Raw genomic sequence first — 21,582 nt, forward strand, 5'->3', positions numbered from 1 at the left:
TAAGCATCCAAACAAGAATTTTTAAGTAAATTATTAAGATATCTGCAAAATATTTGAGTATCTAGTGTTATGCAAATAAGCACCCCTACGGATGATTCAGTCTTCATTTATAGCTAGGAGCCTGAGGTTGCATTCATAGCCTCCTCTGTTCTCATCCAGATACTCGTCACCTCTTCCTGCCTGGATGAACTCAGACTCCTCCTAACTGGCTTCCCTGCCCACAGGCTCCCAACATTCAATAGCTGGCCTGCAGTCAGAATTCAGTTCAGTTCAGTTCAGTCGCTCAGTCATGTCCAACTCTTTGCAACCCCATGGACTGCAGCATGCTAGGCTGCCCTGTCATCACCAACTCCCGGAGCTTGCTCAAACTCGTGTCCATCAAGTTGGTGATGCCATCCAACTATTTCACCTTCTGTCGTCCCCTTCTCCTCCTGCCTTCAATCTTTCCCAGCATCGGGGTCTTTTCCAATGAGTCAGTTCTTCGCATCAGGTGGCCAAAGTATTGATCCCTCAGCTTCAACATCAGTCCTTCCAATGAGTATTCAGGACTGATTTTCTTTCAGTTAGGCTTATTAAGATACAATTTACTTACAGTAAAAACTCTTGTAGTGCAGAGAATTTTGATAAATCGTTACAACTGTGTAACCATTACCACCATTAAGATATAAAACATTCCATTACTTTAAAGGGTTATCTTATGCCCCTTGTGGAGAAGGAAATGGCGGCCCACTCCAGTATTCTTGCCTAGAGAATTTCGTGGACAGAAGCGCCTGGTGGGCTGCTGTCCATGAGGTCGCACAGAGTTGGACACGACCGAAGTGACTTAGCAGGCATGCATACATGCATTGGAGAAGGAAATGGCAACCCACTCCAGTATTCTTGCTGGGAGAATTGCAGGAATGGAGGAGCCTGGTGGGCTGCCATCTACGGGGTCGCACAGTGTCGGACACAACTGAAGCGACTTAGCAGCAGCAGCAGCATGCCCCTTGCAATCAGTCCCCTCTCCTGACCCCCAGATTCTGGTAATGACAGATGTGGTTTCTGTGCCCATGGGCCTGCCGTTCCCAGAATATTATGTATTGAGTTAAGACAATGTGCCGCTTTTTGTGTTGGGCTTCCTTACTTAGCACAGTACTTTTGAGATTCATCCATAGAGTTCCATGCATCAGATATCCATTCTTTTCACTGCTGAGTAGTATTCCACTGCATGAGTATACCAAAATTTATTTCACTATTTACCACTTGATGGATACTGAATTTATTTCCAGTTTTTCACTATTACTAATTAAGCTGTGAAAGCATTCACATACAAGTTGAGCATACCATTTTGCTTTCCCACCAGCAACACTTGAGGTGACAGTTGCTCTGTGTCCTTGGGAATGCTTTGGATTTTCTGGGTTTTGTTTGGTCATTATAGTCTCTACTCTAATGAGATAGTGATATCTCTTTGTGGTTTTAATTTGCCTTTCCCTATGAGAAATGATCCTAGCTTTTTCATGTGCTTATTTGCATCTCTTCTTTGGTGAAGCGTCTGCTGAAATCTTTCATTCTTTTAATTTATTCTTTTCATTTTAAACTGGATTGTTTATCTTACTATGTTCTCAGAGAGGTCGTCATACATTCTGGAAACAAGTATCTTTTCAGATATGTGTTTTGCAAAAATTTTTTTCTCAGTCTGTGACATCTTTTCAGTTTCTTAATGGTGTTTTTTGAAGAGCAGAAAATTTAAATTTCAACGAAGTCCAGTTTATAAAAATCTTTTTCTTTTGTGAATTATATGTTTGTGTTTTATCTAAGGAATCTTCACTTCACAAATTTTCTCTTTTCTTCTAGAAGTTTCTTAGGTTTAGGTTTTTCATTTAACTCTATGATCCATTTTTGTCCATAGTTTAATATGGTTTAAATTATGACTCAAAGGATTTTTTTTTCATAGAGACATCTAATCATTCTAACTCCATTTGTTGAAAAGACTCTCCTAACTCCACTGAAATACCTTGGCACTCTTGTCAAAAATAAAGTAGCCATTAATATATGGTCTATTTCTAAACTCTTCTACTGATTTATATGACTGCTGGTACACCTGTAACACAGTGTCTTGATTACTGTAGCTTTCGAGCAAGTTTTCTTTTTAGAATAAGTCTTGAAGTTGAGTAGTGTGAGTGCTCCGTTTGTCTTTTCTCTTCCCTTTCAAAATTATTTTGGCCAACCTAGGTGTTTTGCCTTTCACAAATATAGTATTTTAGAATCAACTTACCAATTTACACAAAAAATGTCTGCTAGGATTTTAAATTAGGATTGACTCTACACATAAAGTTGGAGGAAATTGGCATCTTAACTATGTTGAGTCTTCTGAGCCATCTATACATTGTGTCTCTTCATTTACTTAAGTCTTTATCTCATTAGCAGTTTGCATTTTCCCATGTACAAATTTTGCACATACTTATCAGACTTATCCATAAGAATCCCCTGGTTTTGGGTGCTACTATAAAAAGCATTTAAAATTTGTTCTATTTTCATATTTATTTATGTGGCTAGTGAGTTAATTTTCCCCCAGATAACCAAGTATTTATTGAAATGGGAAAACTATGGTAAATTTTTAAATATATTCACTTCTTAGTTTATAAACCTCACTTCTGTCTGTTATCAGATCTTATTTCCAGGAAACTGGTGTTCATTTGTACCTAAATGTGTACTAAACAAGATTTAGATCTCAGATCAGAGCAAACACGTCTCTAAGCTGGACATTCACTAAGCCCTTGAGAACTGGCTTCTTCTGTTTCACAAAGAGATGCTGGACATGGTGTGGGGGGTGAGCCAGCTCTGCTTTCACTCAGCTTTTGTTCTGTTTCTCTTCATGTGTCTTGTGTGTTCATCTCTGGTTGGTGTTTTCTTTTTACTGCAGCTGCTGACGTAACAATTGCCCCCATCACCTCTTGGGAAGAGCAAACAGCAACAGGTATACAAAATATAACTTGAGTTCACAACAAAACTTTATATTGTGTATTCTAGTTTACAACTTACTTCACATTTCTAAAAATAAGAACAAAAATGGAAATTTAATAACAAACATTGCTGGGAGGCTCCAGCCTCTACCAGGATCTTTGAGGTAGTCAAATAAAGATGTTTCTGCGATTGTGCTCCCAGAACCACTAGTTCAACAAGATGTTAAGGTGAGTCACGCATATGTGCGCACACACACTCTGTGGTCTCATGAATTTAGGAAGCATTGCATTAACCAAATTAGACAGGTTTCTTCACTACAGGGTGTCTGTTCATCTCTCAGTCATATCCAACTCTCTTGCTTCCCCATGGACTGTAGCCTGCCAGGCTCCTCTGTCCATGGAATTCTCCAGGCAAGCATATTGGAGTGGGTTGCCATTTCTTCCTCCAGGGGATCTTCCCGACCCAGGGCTCGAACTCAGGTCCCCTGCTTGGCAGGCAGATTCTTTACCAGTGAGCCATCAGGGAAGCCAACACAATGTCTAGGAGCCATCCAGTATAATAAACTTATAAAATTACCACGAGAAGTCATGGGTTGCCATGCCTATGAAATACACTAGTCCCAAATCCCTTTGTTTTCATGTACCATCTGTTTGGAAATTTTCTGCCTAATACAGTAAGGAACATGTGAAGTCCAGGTATTTGGTGTTAATGTATATGCTGCCAGAATATTCTAATCAAATTAAAAAAGCAGAGCACCTCATCTCCCTAAATATGTAAATTTGAAGTCACTGTCCTCTAATACCTGTGCTGCCAGAATCAAGGTCCTCCCCTTCCCCCTCTACCTGTTAAAGTCCTACTGTGGCTGGGCTGTTCCTTTTCTCCAGGTAGCCTCCGCTGGTCTCCACGAAGACATACCTCCTCTGTGCTTGTGTCTTTTCTATTGACATTGCTCATAATCCACTTCTTATTACAATTACCTAGACACTTATTCTAACTTCCAACTGAGTTACAAGCCTTTGAAATGCAGGCTTGCTTTCTCTCTTTGTATCAAATATTTTAAAATAAATGTTGCCATATAGCATGATTGTAGAAGCTGCCTTCATTTCCTTTAGGTTTTCTTAAATATGATATTCATAAACTCATCATCTGGTTTTTTTTTAAAGATTTGTTTCTACTGAGCCAGAGATTTAAGGTTAACTTTGCCATGAACAATATAGAAGAGATGACCGAAAAAATTAAACAGTCTTGTTTGATGGTGATGGTGACTGACTTGGATGAATCAAAAGAAAAGAAAAAACTTCAGAAGGCAGACTTCCCTGGTGCTCCAGTGGTTAAGACCCTGTGCTTCCACTTCAGGGGATGTGGGGTTCAATCCCTCATTAGGGGTTCAATCCCTGATTAGGGAACTAAGATCCCACATACCGCATGGCATGGCCAAAAAAAATATTAATTAAAAGACAAACAAAAAGGTTTCCTTTAAAGACCAAAAAATACTTCAGAAGGGTCTTATTGTGAGCCCTTCCAGGAATGTGTCTACTTTATTCTTTTCACTCTGCTGAAAGATGGTAACCTAGCTTTGCTATCCCTTCCAGCTGACAGCTCCTTGGAGCCTTCACACAGGCTGGACACCGAGGCCTTGACACCTGCAGGTACAGGAAGCAATTCCTGAGAAATCAAGGGCTCATGGATCATGTGGGAGAGGCATTCCTCCAAGCTGGAGGGAAACCACAGGCACAGTTAAGGTGAAGACAGCCCACTGACAGGCTATGGGATTCAGAGCAATTTTCTTCACCTTTCTGAGTCTGTTTCTTCATTCGTAAAATGGGAACCCATCCCTTACCCTGTGGGGTTGTTGTAGGGGGTCAGAGAGAAGTGGTTAAGTTAGTGACTCTCGGAGGCTCTGGCACTAAACTCCCAAACAACAGGTATTAATTAGTTCCTGTCCTCAGCGTCCTTGACATAGTAAAGCCATTAACAAAGACTTAGGGGTCAAAGGGACCAAGTAGCTCTGAGACTAGAGTATTTCTGCGTGGCCAGGAGTCTATTTAGCTGTAATCAACCTGCAGACCTGAGAAGGCAATGGCACCCCACTCCAGTACTCTTGCCTGGAAAATCCCATGGACAGAGGAGCCTGGTGAGCTGCAGTCCATGGGGTCGCAGAGTCGGACACGACTGAAGCAACTTAGCAGCAGCAGCAGCAGCAGCCTACAGACAGTCTTGTTTCTTGTTTCACTGCTGCTGCTGCTGCTGCTGCTAAGTCGCTTCAGTCGTGTCCGACTCTGTGCAACCCCATGGACAGCAGCCCACCAGGCTCCCCCATCCCTGGGATTCTCCAGGCAAGAACACTGGAGTGGGTTGCCATTTCCTTCTCCAATGCATGAAAGTGAAGTTGCTCAGTTGTGTCCGACTCTTAGCGACCCCATGGACTGCAGCCCACCAGGCTCCTCCGTCCATGGGATTCTCCAGGCAAGAGTACTGGAGTGGGGTGCCATTGCCTTCTCCGTCTTGTTTCACTAGATAAACTGAAATCTCTTATTTCTATTGCTGTCCATGGTAGGGGAAATAACACAGGCTCTTGTTGGGAGAATCTAGGAATTCAGGCAGTTTCTTAAAGAGAGCTTCACCTCTTGGAAAAGGGGGGGATAAAGTCTTCCTGAGGGGATTTGAAATTGAAGATTTTCTGGCTCTTCTTGCTATCTGGGTGGCTGAGGACTGCGTGATCTTGCCTGGTTGTAAAATAGGGATGTGATCACCTGGAGATTAGAAAGGATAAAGGGAGCCTTCTAGAGATGGGAGGGCAGACCCCAAGTGCCTCTCCTCCGTTTTCCTCCCCAGGGCCCTGGGTGGCTGTGAGGCTGGTGGGTGGTCCAGGGAGATGCTCAGGCTGCGTGGAAGTTCTGGTCCAGGACACATGGAGGATCGTGTGTGATGACCTCTGGGACCTGGCTGAGGCTGCCGTTGCGTGCCACTAGCTGCAGTGTGGCCAGGCTGTGGCAGCCCCCACAGGGGCCCACTTTGGGGCGGGTTCTGGGAAGATCGCACTGGATAACATGAAGGGTGTGGGCAGCGAGAGCCACCTGGGGCAGTGCGTGCAAGGGGGCGAGGCCAGGCACAACTGCAGGCACCGGGAAGACGCCAGTGTCATCTGCACAGGTGAGCGGCTGGCATCTCCCAGGACGTCACTGCTTTTATGCCCCTTTGGACATCTCTGCCCCTATTCACACCTGTTGTTTAGCTGTTCATAATAAGCCGTGTTGATGTCTTTCAACTCTCAGGTGCTGACGATCCACCAGCCCTGACTCCTGTCCCTGGGTCCGAAGCTGCTTCCTCTGTGCTCACAGTCACAGGTAGGTCCTCTGTGCCTGCTGTATTTGCTTTCAGCTCTGTTAATCTTCCAGAAGACACTATTGTAAAGATACTTACTATAGTAAGTACAAACAAGTCAATCCTAAAGGAAATCAACCCCAAATATTCATTGGAGGGACTGATGCTGAAGCTGAAGCTTGAATACTTTGGCCACCTGATGCAAAGAGCTGACTCACTGGAAAAGACCCTGATGCTGGGAAGGATTGAAGGCAAAAGGAGAAGAGGGCAGGCAGAGGATGAGATGCTTGGATATCATCACCAACTCAATGAACATGAGTTTGAGCAAACTACAGAAGATAGAGAAGGACAGAGGAACCTGGCATGCTATAGCGCAAGGGGCCACCAAGAGTCAGACGTGACGTATCGACTGACAACAGAAGATGCTTCAGGGAACAGCAATTACTCAGTTCCTATTTTCTGTGCAAGGACTGCTGATAAGAACAAAAAGGGGCAGGGTATTTGGGATGCTCATCCATCACCTAAAATTCTTGAATGTTCCTTTCCCTTCGGTCATTTATGGGAAATCCATATTGTATCCCGCTGATTTAGGAGCTGAATCTACTGTTAGTCGATTTGAAAAGGATCCAAAGGAGTTAAAGGCGTTATTAAAAGCAGACGATATTTGTACACCTGTCAGGTGGTGGTAGCCGGGCGAGCTCCCTCAAATTGATGTTCACAGAGGCCGCAAGGATGCAGAAGGCAGCAGAGCTCCTGGTGCTGAGGCAGCCCATGTGGGCACCTCTCCCCCCACATCGGACTTGTCTGGGTCACCATCTTCTCTGGCAGCAGCCTTCAGCACCTGAGGTCATTACTGAAGGCTGAAGCCAACTCCGTCGGCAACCAGTTAAAATTGAAACCAGAAATCAGTTCTTTACACTGAACATTCAGTTTGTTGGGTTAATTGCCATTTGACATTTTAAACACTGATTTGGTCCAACTGACCCCATAATTAGATGGCAGGACTGTGAAGAAAGCTGAGCGCCGAAGAATTGATGCTTTTGAACTGTGGTGTTGGAGAAGACTCTTGAGAGTCCCTTGGACTGCAAGGAGATCCAACCGGTCCATTCTGAAGGAGATCAGCCCTGGGATTTCTTTGGAAGGAATGATGCTAAAGCTGAAACTCCAATACTTTGGCCACCTCATGTGAAGAGTTGACTCGTTGACTCATTGGAAAAGACTCTGATGTTGAGAGGGATTGGGGGCAGGAGGAGAAGGGGATGACAAAGGATGAGATGGCTGGATGGCATCACTGACTCGATGGACGTGAGTCTGAGTGAACTCCGGAAGTTGGTGATGGACAGGGAGGCCTGGTGTGCTGTGATTCATGGGGTTACAAAGAGTCGGACATGACTGAGTGATTGAACTGAACTGAACTGAACTGAAGAAGGTTTGCTTGGATTGATGTTTTATGAGACAAAACGAGGTACAAGAGCTGCTCAAAGATGCCACGTTTGTCTCACATTGCTTGGGTACCACGCAGTCTAGGCAGATTTGCCAAACACCTAGGGAGAGCTGGAGAAGTCCATTCATTGATATGAATGCTGCGTCTCCATGATAGAACACAGCTAGTTGTTTCCTTAAAGGGAAAGAAGAGATGGCAGCAAAGAGATCCCAAAATGAACTCACGGAGAGAGCACGGATGTGCCAACCATGGGGAATATTCTAAACCCTCATCTTAGTGACTGGATAACTGAGCTTAAAGATGGGAGAGAGGAGGTCTTCCCTGCCTAGAACTTTGTTTGTGGGGGAACCGGTGGAGGACCCAGTGCCTTGTATCTGAGTCTGACTTTTCAGAATGTTTTCATTGCAAAGATTTTCTTTCCCTGCATGGGATTAGGAGGTTCCTGATCATGAGCGACGTTCCTGTTTGTACCTGTTTGCAGGTGCTGGCCTGTCAGCTACCATACCCACAACGGGCCCTCCCAGCCTTCACTCCACTCTCCCACCAGCAGGTAACTCTTGGCCAGTCCTGTGCTTAGCATTTTCTGAGAAACTAGTGTATGCCATGCACAGAATTAAGTGTGTTCCACAGTAATCATAAAGCAAGCTGCTATTCCCAGCATTTCACAAGAAAATAAACAGAGACCCAGAGAACACAGTGAACAGATGTCACTGCTCAAATAACTAGTCACACAGTCATAAGTGGCAAAGGCTGGATTCACCCAGACCTGTTAACTACAAGGATCATGTTGGTTTCACTGTGTTTTTCATGGTGACCTGGATCAAAGCTACCTAGACAAGAAGAAGGTATGAATAATGACTAATTGCTCATGCCAAGACTATTTGAGAAAATTATATGGAAATGTTAAGTATATTATTAAGCTGTCTACAAAGAGAATTTATTATAATAAAAGATATGATAGATACAATGTTAATTATTAATTCAGATTTTCCATTTTTCTCATCACTGTTTCATTTGGGTAAAATTGATCTCCTCAACTGGGCCTTCGCATGAGCTGATAAACCCTCCATACAACCATTCTTGACATATTTCCCCAAACATGGTCTAGTACAATCTTTTCTTGCCTGGAGAATTTCATGACAGAGAAGCCTGGCGGGCTATAGTCCATGGGGTTGCAGAGAGTTGGACACGACTGAGCAACTCATACTTTCACTTTTTCCAGACTTTTTGATGTTGACACATAGCTGGGAGGATGCTGTTTCCATCTTACAGTTGAATTATAAGACAAAGTGGAGTCAGGGCTAAGCTTCGGAGCAGAGAAATTATGTCATTGTTCTGGGAGCTCAGTTGTGCCCCTGCGGTGGGAGCCCTAAACTACACGCCTGAAACAAGGCTAGGAATCCATTTGGAAAAACAAGCATCCTTTTTTATACTTAGCCGGACAATTGCTCAAAAAGAAGTAGCTTTTCACTATTGATGGGAGCTGCCCCGCTGCCTCTACTTGCTGAGCTGACATTTCTACAAGTGCATCTCCTGTGTGAATAGCATCACCAGGTAATCAAGGAATGAGAGTTGCTCAGTCCTGTCTGATTCTTTGGGACCCCGTGAACTACACAGCCTGCCAGGCTCCTCTGTCCATGGAATTCTCCAGGCAAGAATACTGCAGTGGGTAGCCATTCCCTTCTCCAGGGGATCTTCCCAACCCAGGGACTGAACCCACGTCTCCTGCATTGCAGGTGGATTCTTAACTGTCTGAGCCACCAGGGAAGCCCAGTAATCAATGAGCAAGTCCTTTAAAGGTGACCTGGGACAATCCACTCCCTGCTCTGTTGGGCTGATTCATAGAAGACAAGTCCTCCCAATGAAAGCAAATAGAAAAGCCAAATAAAGTAAAGAAAGCTGCAAAGCCTATTCTTTTACTCTTGGTGATAAGGATTATGTGACCCAGAAACACCATTTCTGAATAGTTTATTAGCGCCTACCCACGTACCCCAGTAGAGGAAACCTCCCTGACCTCAGAGAGCTGGGTCCCAATGCCTCTCCTCCTTGTTCCTCCCCAGGGGCCTGGATGGCTGTGAGGCTGGTGGGTGGTCCAGGGAGATGCTCAGGCCGCGTGGAAGTTCTGGTCCAGGACATGTGGCGGACCGTGTGTGACGACTTCTGGGACCTGGCTGAGGCCGCCGTCCTGTGCCGCCAGCTGGACTGTGGCCAGGCTGTGGCGGCCCCCACGGGGGCCCACTTTGGGGCGGGTTCTGGGAAGATCGCGCTGGACAACATGCAATGTGTGGGCAGCGAGAGCCATCTGGGGCAGTGTGTGCACGGGGGCGAGGCTGGGCACAGCTGTGGGCACCTGGAGGACGCCAGCGTCATCTGCACAGGTGAGCGGCTGCTGTCAGTCCCTGCTTGGAGGGCTGCTCCTGTGGTCTCCCTACCCACCCCCACACACACACACATACCCCAGTGGCACACACACCCCACAGCCCAGCCTCAGAATGTCAGTGGACCAGGCAGGCAGCCTGGCTCCTTCCCAGGTTGTTCAGCCACCCAACCACCCCCCTAGCTTCAGCGAGTGTTGATTATGACTTATAGGCCGGATCTCAGCTCAGAAGTGGCTGGTTAGGTTTGAAAACTCTAAGCTGAACTTCAGTTTAGTCGCTCAGTCATGTCCGGCTCTTTGCGACCCCATGACCTTGAATTTAGCCAAATCAGAGTGTTCAGCATAAAAATCCAAATTCTTACATTTTGTGGCAAAAATAAAAGTAGAGGTGCATCAGGTTCAAAGCAGCAAACTCTCTTGTTCCATTAACTGACTGGACAGTCAGGTTTCTGGACAGGGCAGAAAGCCCTGCCCCTCTGGACACCGAATAGCTTTCCTGTGCACACGACTCCCACCACTCAAGTCCCTTGTTTATCTTACCCCTGTGGGTCCTCATTAACGTTTGTGCATGTGACTTCAGGGTGATGGACCAAGTTGTCGGCTGGTATGCCAGGCCTTCCACATCTGGGCCTGATGACCTCCCCAGAACTATGTGTCCCTCTGGCTGGCTCTCTGCGCCCCCCAGTGTTTCCCGATTCTGCCCCACTGGTGACTTGAATAACGTCCCGACAAATGAAGAGCTCTCAGGCTGCACCTGCCCACCTGGAGCCACCCTTGTCACCTCCTGAGGCCCCCAGGGAGCAGTGGTCCCTGAAGATGTCCTGGGACAGCCTAGGTTTGCTGCCTGGCCCTGTGTCCCAAATCCCCAGGAAATGCCAGGCTCCTCACGGGCAGAGTCTCTGCCTCTCTGCTGCCCACCCCTCTCTACTTGTAGGATGTTCACAGTAAACGTTCTCCCATTAAGACGTGGTAACACGCATAGTCTCTCTCCATGTTACAGGTGCTGATTCCACAGCTGCTCCGCCTACAGGTAGGGCCCGTGTTACATCTTCTACTAGACTCTGCATGATGTGAGAAGGTCATGAGGCTTAGAGTCAGATCCTGGTTTGATCTGCAGCTTCATTCTTTCACTTATCTGTTCGTTCAACCATGTGGCAGATTCTGTGCCAGTGAAGCATGGGGGCCATGCAGTGGTCAAAGCCTTTCTTTCATGGGGTTTCCTCCCTAATGGGAGAGACAGCATGACATATGACCCCCTCAGTTAGATGACCACAGCCAAGACATGCCATCTCTCCTTCCCAGTTCATCTCCATTCCTCTTCATTAAAGTGGGAATAATATGGAGAATACAGAGTAAGGTCATGGACTGCGTGTGCTCAGTTCCTCAGTCGTCTCTGACTCTTTTGTGACCCCAGGGACTGTAGCCCGCCAGGCTCCTCTGTCCGTGGGATTTCCCACACAAGAGTACTGGAATGGGTTGCCATTTCCTACTCGAGTGGACCTTCCCAACCCAGAGATCGAACCTGTGTCTCCTGCATTGACAGATGGATTCTCCATCACTGAGCCTCCAGGGAAGCCCCAGGTCATGTATTAAATGATACCTAAAGATTCCTGGCACCTAGAAGGCACTCACACAGCCATGGCTCCTTCCTCTGGTCATGTGCCCACCTAAAGGAGGGCATGTGGGGATCAGAAGGCCCTGAGCTGTTGGAATCTGATCCCAACTGGTTTCTCTTCAGCTGCATAACCATGGGCTTCCCTGGTGGCTCAGATGGTAAAGAATCTGCCCACAGTGCGGGAGACCCAGGTTCAGTCCCTGGGTCAGGAAGATCCCCTGGAGGAAGAAATGGCAACCCACTCCAGTATCCTTGTCTGGAAAATCCTGTGGACTGAGGAGCCTGGCAGGCTACAGTCCATGGGGTCACAAAGAGTCAGACATGACTGAGTGACTTAACTAACTTTTCAGTCTCCATGTCATTAGAACAGGCACATTGGATGCCATGCTCCCTAAAATTCTATGCTTTTGATGTTCTGCGACTAACAAGGAGGGAAGAAGTAGCCACATAGGTTAGCTGAATTAAGTGTACACCAGTGGGAAAGCAAAAGATGGTTGTCGAAAAACAGAGATGTAAGTCTTACAATAGAAATTGAGAGACACCTTACCCTCTAACATTTTGTTATGAAAAATTTCAGATATACAGAAAAGTTTGAGGAATATAACGGTTAACTCCTACCTGGATTGTATGATAAATTTATCAGTCCGTCTATCATTCATCAACTTACCTTCCATTAAGGTTTTATTTATGTGCCGAAGGTTCCCCCCTGTTAAGGCCCAGTTTGATGAACTTTGGTGATTGGACGCGGTTGTGTAATCACCACTGCAGTCAAGATACACAACAGTTCCCTGGGCTCCAGAGGTTCCCTCGAGCATTTCAGACCTGCTACCCTCCTCCCTGCCCCCTCCCCCAAGGATTTGCTGTGTGACTCTCCTTGCTTTGTTTAGGTGAAGTCACTATGGCCCTGGGGCGAGGGTAACCAAGAAAGAGGTGACGGCCCCTGACAGCCTGCATGCAGCAGGCCACTTGGGGCTAACTGTCTTTGCTTTTGCAAAGTGGCCATGCGGCCCGTGGCAGCTTGTCAACAGGCAGTAATGCCATGTTTCATCCGAAATGGGGATCTCGGGGATGTGAGATCACTGGCCTTAGCAGCGTCATCATTATTCCTGCTGAATCCTGATGGGAGGCAGCTGCCCCTTGGAGTAGCTGTTTACCTTCTCGTGATGTTCTGACTCTTCCCTCACGTCACTCCTTCCTTTCTGCCCCATCAACAGCCTATGAGAACCTACTTCCCACGTCACCGGCAACATCGGTGGCCCAAAACCCACCTGCTTCAGCGCCTCCAGGTAAGGCCGTTCCTTCTTGTCTTGTGTCTCTGGATGGGACAGAGGTGACACGGTCACATGCCTTTCATCGCCCAGCAGGCCACCCAGGCTTATTCATACAGCTGTCTCCGAGCTTCCCCAGAGCCTGTCATGAGGCCTTATAGCTCCAAACCATTACCTCTGCCACAGGCTATTGACCCAAGCAAATCTCAGGCCACAAGCCCCGGGGGTTGAGGACTAGGAAAATAGACTTAGCCTCCTGGGAGGAGTGGGAGGGTCACACTGCAGAGAGTGCAGAGAGCGAGGCTAGAAGGTGAACAGTCTTAACCCGGGTGTGATTAGCTTGGCATCAGTTCTCAGATTGGTTGGCATCAAAGTGAAATTTTGAGCTTCATCAACATTCTGGTTTCAATTGATCTGAAGTCTACATGCTTGCAGTCAGCAGTTTTCATCTGGTCGGGGTCCACTTCCTGCAAATACGACTTAGGATTCTGTGTCAGACCTTTAAAGACGGATGCCATCAGACGCCTTAGTGGCAGCATGAAGGGTGTGGGTACAAAGCCACAAAAAGAAAGGAGAGCCAGGGTGGCAGAGGGCAGTCTGGTCCTCAACAGGCAGAGGGAGCGGCCAGTACCCTGAGACCCCTTTCCTCCCCCAGGAGGCTGGGCCCCCGTGCGGCTGGCGGGCGACCACGGGAGCTGTGCCGGCCGCGTGGAGGTTTTCTACCAGGGAGCCTGGGGAACAGTGTGTGATGACCTCTGGGACCTGCCGGAAGCAAACATTGTCTGCCGGCAGCTGGGCTGCGGCTGGGCCATGGAGGCCCTGGGCGAGGCCCACTTTGGGGAAGGTTCCGGGAAGATCCTCCTGGACAACATGCAGTGCAGGGGGCATGAAGAGCACCTGGACGAGTGCTCCCACATTGGCTGGCTTGCCCACAACTGCGAGCATGGGGAGGATGCTGGTGTGGTCTGTTCAGGTAACCCCACTCCCTTCCCAGGCAGAGCCCAGCTGGGCCCTTTCGAGAAAGTCCTTTCCTAGGGACAGTGTAAAAAAATCACAGTTGAGAGTAAAGCAGGGCAGGAACTTCCCTGGTGGTGCAGTGGTTAAAAATGCTCCTTCCAGTGTGGGGAACTTGGGTTCGATCCCAGGTTGGGGAACTAAGATCCCACAGGCCACAGAGCAACTAAGCCTGAGCACTGCAATTAGAGAGCCCGCAACAAAGAACCAGTGCAGCCCAGATTTTGAGAAAAGAAAAGAAAGCAGGATGTTTTTCACTCACAGCAGATGTTTTCATCTCTCCCACTTACAGATGCTGAATTCTCAGTGGCCTTGCTACCAGGTAGGGAAGGTGGTGTTCACATGTGCAATTTCTCAAAACCTGGTGGGGGGAATTCTGCAGGAAATTGAATGGGTTCTGTACTCCAAGCCCGTAGAGCGGCTCAGAGATGTGGAGTTGCTGACTGTCCACTGGGAGAGAGGGAGAGCCCTTGGAAGTCATTTGGTCCCAACTCACCTTCTACCTCTTCAATTCACTGTGCATTTCACGCTCTGGAAGCAGATTCAAAATTTCTTAAACTTCTGCACAGCACTTTGGGGTTGTGAGGGGCTGGCAGTGAGATGCGAGTGGGGAGTGGTTGAGATGGGAGAGGCTGTTATGAACATTTTCTACCCATGGGCAGCAGAAGGCTGATGGGCCAGACCTGGCCCAAGTCAAGGCTCAGTTTAATTCCTACCCTCTCCTTGGCCCTCTCTCTGATCCTGGGCATTCTGGCCCCACACTGCTTCCTTGTTGGTTTTCCCACCTGCTCTCAGCATCAATACCTGGAGTTTTCCACACCTGTGCCCCTTCTCCTTTATCAAACCTCCGGTCCCTTAATGCCTTGCCCTTGGCCAGCTCCTGGCCGAAGGGTGAGTCATGACCAGAGCTGAGTGGACAAGGTCTGATAAAACTTCAGTCACATGCCCTCCTGGACTGTCAGCTTCAGGAGGTGGGAATGGATTGGTCCTCGGAGAGAGTCTCCCGTAGGAAGTTCTAGGCCAGGTGTCGCTGGCTAGAGAGATGCTGGGGACAGCAAGGAGCCACGTTGACCTTAGGTCCTGACCCGCCGTCTCTGAGCAGCGCAGGTCAGGGGAAGCAGTCAGTGCCTCTTCCCGTACTTGCATTGAAGCCTCATAACTCCCCACGCTGGGGTCACAGAAATGGGCCACAGGAGCCAGCATGTCCCATCTTTAGTTTCCTCAAATTCCCCAATTAAAAAATATCTCATTTACATTCTCTGATTCTCTGTATCCTTCTCTGTCCTTTCTTTTTCATCTTCCTTTTTTTGTTTTGTTTTGTTCCTCTCCTCTTGCTGGTATCTTGGGCTTTCAGAAGCTCCATGAAACTTTTCTTAGCGCCTCTTGGAGATAAAGAGCTAGGATAACATGACAAGAGAATGAATGCATCCAAGTCTGGAAGATCTGGATCAGTGCGTCTTCCCTCCTGCACGTGACCACCCCCTGCATGCTCTGCTTCACCCCCAGAGACTGGCTCAGGAGCTCTGGGAGGGCCCCTGATGATGTGTCTCTTCCCAGCTCCTTGGCTGCTCCTTGTGGGTTGTGTCACCCTCGGTGCCAGTCGACGACCCCGTTGTGTTTGATGACGTCTTTTGTGTTTGACAGGTCCCCCTTTGGATGTTACGGCAGAGACGGAGGCTGCAGGTGAGACCAGGTTGTTCTTGGCTGCCCTGATCATCGTCATCTAGCTCAGGCCCTAAAGTGATTTTTCGAGGAAATTGAGCAAAATACTACTGCCCTGTCTAAGTCACCCCTCTGAGCCTGCATTCTGAGTGACTTGTCCAAAAATGAAGGTTCCAGTTCCATTTCTATTAGTTCAAGAAGGTAGTCCAAATGATCAAGTGTGGCCAGTCTTCTGGTCTCCCAGCATGGATACCACATGTGCATTACAGACATGGGGCCATCAGCACAGCCACATTGTCAGGGCACTACCCCAGGGCATCATTTTAGAGGGCTTTCACCACAGTGGGCACCTTCTCTGCCCTCTCTCCTTCTCTGACTCTGTGTCCTTCTCTGTTCTTTCTTTTTCATCTTCCTTTTTTGGTTTCTCTGGTTTGGCCAGTATCCCGGGCTTTCAGAAGCTCAGGATAAGCTTTTCTTAGCACCACCTGGAGTTGAAGGGTTAGAATAACATAATGCCTGGAGGGCCTGGCTGGTCCTTCTGAGAGGAGCCAGCTGAGTGTTAGGTCCGCTTCTTACACAACCAGGTAATCTGATGGAGAAAGCTGCTGCTGCAGCTGCCACCTTTCATTTTGAACTAAATAGTGGACAGATGGATAGACAAACAGACAAGCAGGTGGAGAATCAAATGGACAGTGGGTGGACAGACGGACACAGGAAAAATCAGAGTTGGAGAGGCTGGATGACTCAGGGCAACTTCTTTCTACTTAGTGGATTTTCAGTGGTCTAATTTCAATCAATTACAAGTGCTAGTGGGTAGAATACTGCCGTCTTCATATATAGAACCTCCACATGAGCTTGACCTTAATTGTGAAAATAAAATAGTTTATTCATTATTACTGATGACATGATAATAATCAAAGCTATAGGATATAGGACACAGTGTAACCGAAACTGGAGTCTGGCTGCTCACTGCTCAAAAGCCAAGAAAGACAAAGTTGGTGGAAGAAAAGTTTGCCTTATCTTGGATGCCGGCAGTTGGGGACTGGGGGAGTGGCACCTGTCCAAAGGTTGACTCCCCTTTCCCCGACATTTAGGGGGCAAAAGCTTTTTGGGGCTGAGGGAGGGGGCTACATGCAGAAGCAACAGTCGTCTCTGACCAGCGTCATCTTGATACAGTTACAAATGAATTCAGTTCAGTTCAGTTCAGTGGCTCAGTCGTGTCCAACTCTTTGTGACCCCATCGACTGCAGCACTCCAGGCCTCCCTGTCCATCACCAACTCCTGGAGTTTACTCAATTCGTGTCCATTGAGTCGGTGATGCCATCCAACCATCTCATCCTCTGTCATCCCCTTCTGCTCACGCTTTCAATCTTTCCCAGAATCAGGGTCTTTTCCAATAAGTCAGTTCTGCTCATCAGGTAGCCAAAGTGTTGGAGTTTCAGCTTCAACACCAGTCCTTCGAATGAACACCCAGGACTGATCTCCTTTAGGATGGACTGGTTAGATCTCCTTGCAGTCCAAGGGACTCTCAAGAGTCTTCTCCAGCACCACAGTTCAAAAGCATCAATTCTTTGGTGCTCAGCTTTCTTTAAAGTCCAACTCTCACATCCATACATGACTACTGGAAAAAACCATAGCCTTGACTAGATGAACTGGACAAATTAATTAGGTACAGTTAATTTTCAGTTTCGGGGTCAGTTTGTTTCCATTTCCTCTGAGGCCAATTCTCAGAACTGCGGCAGCTTCTGTCATGGGTACACTCTGCTCATCACATAGTTAACCTCTCCATCTGGTGGGGGTTTCAGTATCTATGAGACAGCTCACAGGATAGGGCTCAGAATATTACCTGCAGCCCTTGAGGAGGAACTAAAGGTCTCTGGCTTTGCTCACTGACTGCATTGCTATGATTTGCTCTCCTTTGACTGGTCTCCTTTGTTTCTGCAAGTTCTCCCTTCTCTGATTAAACTTAGTCTTTGGCTAAAGCTTTTCCGCAGACAAAAGGCAGGTGGAGGACATGGGGGATGGGCAGGCAAGGACCATAGAGTCCTGCTCTGTTTCATCAGCACTGGGGAGTAACCAAGGGAAAGGTTCAGGCGGATTCTGGAAAACTGCCCTACCCAGAACACACATGTCAGCGGCAAAATTCTCTTGAGATCAAGAGATACTGCAAACTTCAGACCTAATGTCATGTCCTAATTCCTAAGTTTACAAGAATTTTTTGACTGGTTTATACCTCTTGCTACATCCTACGATGTACCCAACAAAGCAATGACCCATGAAACCTTTCAAGGGGGAAAAAATGAAAGAAAAAAGAATGTCAACTATAGTGAACTGAAAAATGAAAAAAACTGAAATTCTGAAATATCTCTCTGCTTTTAGGAAAATCTCAGTGTGGCAGAATCATTACTAACTCATCTGGAGCAATCAGGAATCCCCCTCGGAATGAAATGCATGACAACATAACGTGTGTGTGGGAAATCAGAGCCAACGCATCTGACCACATACGACTGGCGTTTCCGTACCTTAAGTAAGTCAGAAGGACTTTCCTTAACTGCACCATGTGGTGTAAGATTTCAAGCATTTATTTCTTTGGTTGATTCCTGTAATCAAAAGAGTCTTTCTTTTTACGTTTCTATTTTGAACTAACTGTTGGAGAAGACTCTTGAGAGTCCCTTGGGCTGCAAGGAGATCCAACCAGTCCATCCTAAAGGAGACCACTCCTGGGTGTTTATTGGAAGGACTGATACTGGGTGTTCATTGGAAGGACTGATGCTGAGGCTGAAACTCCAATACTTTGGCCACCTCATGCGAAGAGCTGACTCATTGGGAAAGACCCTGATGCTGGGAGGGATTTGGGGCAGGAGAAGAAGGGGATGACCGAGGATGAGATGGCTGGATGGCATCACCAACTCGATGCACACGAGTTTGGGTGAACTCCGGGAGTTGGTGATGGACAGGGAGGCCTGGCATGCTGTGATTCATGGGGTCGCAAAGAGTCGGACACGACTGAGCGACTGAACTGAACAAACACATAAGAAGCTACAAAAATAACACAGAGTCCCATGTCCCCTTCACTCTTCTTTCTCCATTGGTGACACCTTATATACCTGTAGAATAGTATCAAAAACACAAATCTGATATTAGTATAATGCTGTTAGCTGGAATTAGACTTACTCAGTTTTCACCATTTTTCACTTGCACTTATGTGTATGTGTAGTTCTGTGCAATTTTATCCCATGTATACATCCATGTCTAGGTCCTCTGAGTTTCCCCAGTGGCTCAGCAGTAGAGAATCTGCTGGCAGTGCAGGAACCACAGGAGACACGGGATCAATCCCTGAGTCGGGAAGATCCCCTGGAGGACGGTATGGCAAGCCACTGCAGTATTTTTGCCTGGAGAATCCCATAGACAGAGGAGCCTCCCGGGCAACATTCCACAGTGTCGCAAAGTGTCAGACACAACTAAAGTGACTTAGCACACACACACGCATGCATAGGTCCATGAAACCCCTACTACAGTCTAGAACAGCGATCCCCCACCTTTTGAGCATGAGGGATCAGTGTCATAGAAGACAATATTTCCACAGATGGCGTGGGATGGTTTCAGGATGATTCACATGCATTTTCTTTATTGTGTGCTTTATTTTTATTATTATATAACTCCACGTCAGATCATTAAGCATTAGGTGTCGGAGATCGGGGACCCTTGATCTAGAAGCAGAGAGAGTGTTCACCGACCCACAAGGGGGTAACTACATTGTCCTGCGTGTTTACAGCCACCCCAGCCCCTGTCCCTGGCAGCCACCAAACTATTCTCCAGTTCTATGTAGTGTTGTCATTTTGAGACCCTTCAATCTATGGAGTCATCCAGTAATCTTTTGAGATTCACTTTCTCACTCTGCTTAAGGCCCTTGAGCTCCAAACAGGCTGCTGTCTGTATCTAGAGTTTGTTTCTTGTCATTGCTGAGAAGGGTTCCATTGTGTGGAAACCAGAGTTTGTATAACCATTTCTTCCAGTGAAGGACATTCAGGCTGTTCCCAGCCCCTCTATTATATCTAAAGCTTCTATGAGCATTCATACACAGGTTTTTGCATGAACTTAAGTTTTCATTTCTCTGGGATTGATGATTGAGAATCAATTGCTAAGTCGTGTAGTATGTACATTAAAGAACATGTCAAACTATTTTCCAGAGTGACTGCCATTTTGCATTCCTTCCAACAACATATGACAGATATAATTTCTCCATATCCTAGCTAGCATTTGCTGTGATCTTTTGTATTTTTGTTGTTTTTGTTCAATTATGTCTGGCTCTTTGCGATCCCATGGACTTCAGTCTTCCCGGTCCGTCACCAGCTCCTGGAGCTCGCTCAAACTCATGTCCACTGAGTTGGTGAGGCCATCCAGCCATCTCATCCTCTGTCATCCCCTTCTTCTCCTGCCTTCAGTCTTTCCCAGTATCAGGGTCTTTTCTAATGAGTTGGCTCTTTGCATCAAGTGATATCCATTAATTTTTGTATTAGCAAAAATTTTTTAGCAAAAACCGTTTTTAGCAAGCAGGTCTTGTATATGTGTTGTTAAATGTATACATTGGTGTTTCTTTTTTCTTTTTGGAGTGATTATAGGTAATACTGTTTTATAATTTTTGTTTCCACATGTTTGTTAGAAATATGATTGATTTTTGTGCCCATGAATTTGTAGTTAAAATGAAATTCACCTTGTATACTTTGTATAGGGGTGTGTGTGTGTGTGTGTGATGGGGTGTGAGAGAGAGAGCTTGATAGTATGTGTGTATGTATTTCAGCTTGCTGGTTGAAGATACAGATTCCATGGAACCCTCAGGCCTAATAAAACAGGAAAATTTAAGTTTTAATATTGTAAACTGTCAAGGTTGATATCATTCATAGGTGAATGTTTTATGGAAACTAACCTTCAGAAAAAAATTATTTATTGCTCTTGACTTTTGCATCATCAAAATATGACTTGGAACAGACATCTCATCAGGCTGAGATGTGAAAACGGTTTTCTGATTCCCACGTTCTGTACAAAACTTCACAATAAGGAACAACAAAATCAGATGACTTGCACAAAGCCAGCTGAGCCGATTTGGTAGTGCACCTCCCTCTCAGGCAGGCCGGCTGCTGAAAGCCTGGATGCAGGTTGTTTGGACCCTGGAGCCAAGTCCTAGTGGCTGCCCACTGACTGGCCCTGCCCTTGGGCCCAGGTTTCAAGGTACCTGTGGCCTCAGGGTGCTCAAGGGCTCATCAGGGTTACACCTATGATTCCAGGCTTCTCTCCTCTCTTCTAGTTAAAATCCCATTCCCAAAGGTAATGGCTCTCAGAAAAAATGGGGTAAAAGAAATCTACTATGTTTGGGCCCACCCTGGTGGCTCAGGCAGTAAAGAATCTGCCTGCAGTGCAGAAGACCTGGGTTCAATCCCTGGGTTGGGAAGATCCCCTGGAGAAGGGAATGGCCACTCACTCCTGTGTTCTTGCCTGGAGAATTCTGTGGACAGAGAAGCCTGACAGGCTGCAGTCCATGGGGTGCCAAAGAGTCGGACATGACTGAGGGACTTCACACACACACACACACACACACACACACACTATGTTCGAATGATGACAGTCTTTTGATCTTGCCCCAGCCTCTTGATAGCAGCAGAATAGTCTGCCTCACAGCAGACCTCTGAGATCTGCTGAGGGAGAGACTGAAGCTCCCATGGTGCTTGCTTCCCCAGCTTAGACTGCACCAATGAGTATTTTGAAATCCTGGATGGCCCTCCATCCTCAGCAAAGTCCCTGGGGAAGACCTGCTCTGGAACCTATCTCACCTACTCGTCGTCCTCCAGCTCGCTGACGCTCGTGTACTACCGAAGCTACAACAACATAGGGAAAAACTTCGCCGCGTATTATTACTCCGAAGCCAAAGGTAAGAAAG

General features: G+C 46.9%; 1 protein-coding gene across 1 annotated transcript in view; it reads left to right on the forward strand.

The window, feature by feature from the left end:
* The first annotated feature begins 5,993 nt into the window (after positions 1 to 5,993).
* The window catches only part of DMBT1 (deleted in malignant brain tumors 1), a 77,022-nt gene continuing 61,433 nt past the window's right edge, over positions 5,994 to 21,582 (forward strand). The window contains exons 1-8 of the mRNA XM_040254447.1: positions 5,994 to 6,096; positions 6,219 to 6,290; positions 8,193 to 8,261; positions 9,772 to 10,089; positions 11,089 to 11,118; positions 12,918 to 12,989; positions 13,627 to 13,965; positions 17,033 to 17,076. Of these exons, the coding sequence (XP_040110381.1) occupies positions 5,994 to 6,096; positions 6,219 to 6,290; positions 8,193 to 8,261; positions 9,772 to 10,089; positions 11,089 to 11,118; positions 12,918 to 12,989; positions 13,627 to 13,965; positions 17,033 to 17,076 (1,047 nt within the window). The remainder of the gene's footprint in view (positions 6,097 to 6,218; positions 6,291 to 8,192; positions 8,262 to 9,771; positions 10,090 to 11,088; positions 11,119 to 12,917; positions 12,990 to 13,626; positions 13,966 to 17,032; positions 17,077 to 21,582) is intronic.

Source organism: Oryx dammah, unplaced genomic scaffold, assembly GCF_014754425.2.
Source record: "Oryx dammah isolate SB20612 unplaced genomic scaffold, SCBI_Odam_1.1 HiC_scaffold_14, whole genome shotgun sequence".
NCBI classification, from domain to species: domain Eukaryota; kingdom Metazoa; phylum Chordata; class Mammalia; order Artiodactyla; family Bovidae; genus Oryx; species Oryx dammah.